This window comes from Austrofundulus limnaeus, unplaced genomic scaffold, assembly GCF_001266775.1.
Source record: "Austrofundulus limnaeus strain Quisiro unplaced genomic scaffold, Austrofundulus_limnaeus-1.0 Scaffold20, whole genome shotgun sequence".
NCBI lineage: Eukaryota > Metazoa > Chordata > Actinopteri > Cyprinodontiformes > Rivulidae > Austrofundulus > Austrofundulus limnaeus.
This window is the reverse complement of record NW_013952422.1, coordinates 2,230,416-2,233,391: the sequence shown is the minus strand read 5'-3', so window position 1 is coordinate 2,233,391 and position 2,976 is coordinate 2,230,416. Positions and strand designations below refer to the sequence as shown.

Genomic DNA, 2,976 nt, shown 5'->3' with positions numbered 1-2,976 from the left:
GCATAAATGGTAGAAAAAGACAAGACTTTTCCCTTTGTTCTTTTTCTATTAAATATTACATAAAATAAATAAATCTGGGGGAAAACATGATAGTGTTAAGTTTGTGTTGGTGCTTTTTTGAGCTTTTTACTTTTATATTGCCTTTTTGTTCTTGCTATCTGTTTCTACCTCTTTTAATGATATTCTGTCTACCTTCATATTTTTTACTTTATGTTTGATCCTTTCGCTGTAGTTCCCCCCACACACACTTCAAAAATCTGAAAATGTGAGTTAATAAATCACATTTTGGCACAGAAGTTGTTTCTCTTTCATATTTCCTGCGCCAGTGTACTTTATAACTTAGAACAGAAAATATTATATACATTGTATACTGATATATTTTTTCTTTAAAATAGAAATGTCTTATTTCCAACATATTTAAATGTCTATAGATTTTGTTTGTTTGCCTCCTCAGTGCATCATACAGATCCGTTTCAGATCTGTCCCGTGGAGCCATCCCTGTAACTCCAAAGAAAGACCCTGCAGGTGCGCAGAACCGTCCCATCACTGTGACTGCACCACCATGGGCAGGAAGTGAGTGGCTGTGTTTTTCCTTTTTGTTCTTTTTCTCCTCAATGGCTTTCCCTTGGGGCTCAGTCCCACAAACATGGGCCTGTTAGCTTTGGTCTTCCACTCAGCTGAAGCGTAGGTGTTGTACTTGTTCTCCTCGATGCGTTCGGTTAGACGACAGTCGGGGCCGAACTCCCTCTGTGAACGAGAAGGACGGAAAAGTTTAGGAAGTGTAACAGTACAAGATTCGTGTTTTACGTTTGGAGATCATGCTGTTTCTCCCACTTTGAAGAGAGCAACACCTCCGACTGTTTGCAGTGACTCGAAACATCTTCGCTCGCCACGAGACGCTGCTGGCTGAGCCAATGGTGAGTGGTTGCACACAAACATATCTGAGGTATCCCACTGGCTGGGGATTAATCTGGTTTTAAAAGATCTTTGGTTTAGTCAAATTCCATGCAGAAAAGCCAAAGATTGTATAATTRGAGCCTATTTTTTGTTGACTGGCATTAAAACCAAAACATTTCAGATTTCAGGATGTTTATTTTAACCAAACATCTGCAMGTTTTAAGACAGACTACCTCTAATTTAACAGTGTTTGTTGCTTCTTTTTAAACTCAAACTCCAACATCAGGCTGCTACCTGAGCTGGGTTTATACACCTTACCTTGTGAACATGATCAATTAATGGAGTTGTCTTTCAATGTTTCCTTTATTTTTAGTTAGTTTGGCTTCAGGAAGCAGCACAGCAATAAAAACAATGGTTTATTGCTGTACTGAACTTTTAAAAAAGATTTGCCAAAAGCATGTATTTATGGCATCTTACACCACAGGCTTTATTATGACAAAGATAATTTGCTAGTCTTCAAATGATCTTTCTGATCTGAAGCACCACTCAGTGGTCTGTCCCCTCCCACTATAAGAATATGAAAGGTGTATTTTTATTATATAATTTACAATAATAATGAGAACCAGAATGTATCTGATGCATCATTATCATTCTATGCTGATGATACAGTTGTACAGCATCATTCTATCATTGGTTTTCTGGTCTTTTGTTATCAGCAGTCAACATTTGGGATTTTTTGTTTCATTCCAAACTGCTTCTAAATGTTGACAAATAAATCTTTTAAGTTGCCATGAGGAACGTTAGCCTGTTTGTGTCTTTTGCTCTGATTCTCCAAATTAAAACTGCTTGGACCTCTGTTCATGAAGAAAATAATGTAAAACAACCCAGATTCAAAAAATTAGAGCTGGCTCTTTTAAAGGCAAAGCTAAAAATTTAGCTTACTTTTCAAGAAGTTCAGTTGGATTCCAGTTAAAACCTTTTTTATTTTTGGTTTCAAATCCTCTTAATGTTTGACTATTTTTACTTTGTTTTGACAAACAAGTTTTTTTTAACCATTTACCGTAGTTTTTTCTTTAATCTAAAARACTTCTTCAGTCTGAGGAGTTGCAGGTAAACTCACACCGTCCATGCCATCGCACAGTGTGAATAACAAACGGCCATGAAGGCACTAAATATCGGATGTGAACAACCAGTTCTGGGTGTCAGCAGCAAACTGGTTGATTAATGTGAAGGTGCTGATTATTTACCTGAAACTCCTCAGACTGAAGAAGTCTTTTGGATAAATATCTGAAYGTTTCAACAAAAAAAAGAAAGAAAGAAACTCATCCAGAGGACCTGACTCCACCTTGTTTGAATGAATATTCATGTTTACTGACACATATGCATGACTCAGATTTATATTAAGTGTATGTTTGCTAAAGTTTAAGCCATTGCTTCACCACCTTAGAATTGCAACTCTGCAACAGCTCTTTATTGGAGGTTTTTGGGGGGCTATAGGGTCTGTCTTACAGGACAGTAAAACATCTCATTACTTTAAGGCGTACAGTAAAAACTGGATGCAAATAGTTGTGATGTCGTTTGTGCGTTAGTGGTCAGGGATCATTGAGTGGGTTTAGAATAGGGGATGTAGTACAGTGTGACATTTTAAAGGTTTAGGCTTGTTGGTGGTTAAGAGCATCGTGACACGAGCTTTGAGGGTTGTGTTACTGCATTAAATTGTACATAAAAAGAGAAAAGAAATCCAAGAGTGCAGCGTTTTTCAAGTTTACTGGAGGTTGCTGCTGTCGTGCTCAGGGCTAACATGGTTTAAGTAGGCAGTTAACTAAATGCAGTTGGTACTCACAAGCAACATTATACTTGTTCCCACACACACACACACTCAGTATCACTCTCTTGCTCACGGACTCTCCCTGAATCTGGCCACAGCTGTTCAAATTGGTTCCAGAAGTAAAACTGAATGTTCTCAAAGCAAAATGAGAATATTTAACAGACGCTGTGCAGCTTTTTAACTGTGTGTGTGTGTGTGTGTGTGTGTGTGTGTGTGTGTGTGTGTGTGTGTGTGTGTGTGTGTGTGTGTGT

The 2,976-nt window shown here is 37.9% G+C and overlaps 1 protein-coding gene across 1 annotated transcript in view; it reads right to left on the bottom strand.

The window, feature by feature from the left end:
• LOC106514408 (fibroblast growth factor 10) overlaps positions 1-2,976 on the bottom strand; it is a 42,180-nt gene continuing 39,204 nt past the window's right edge. The window contains exon 5 of the mRNA XM_014003663.1: positions 1-747. Coding sequence (XP_013859117.1) covers positions 544-747 — 204 coding nt within the window. The 3' untranslated portion in view covers positions 1-543. The remainder of the gene's footprint in view (positions 748-2,976) is intronic.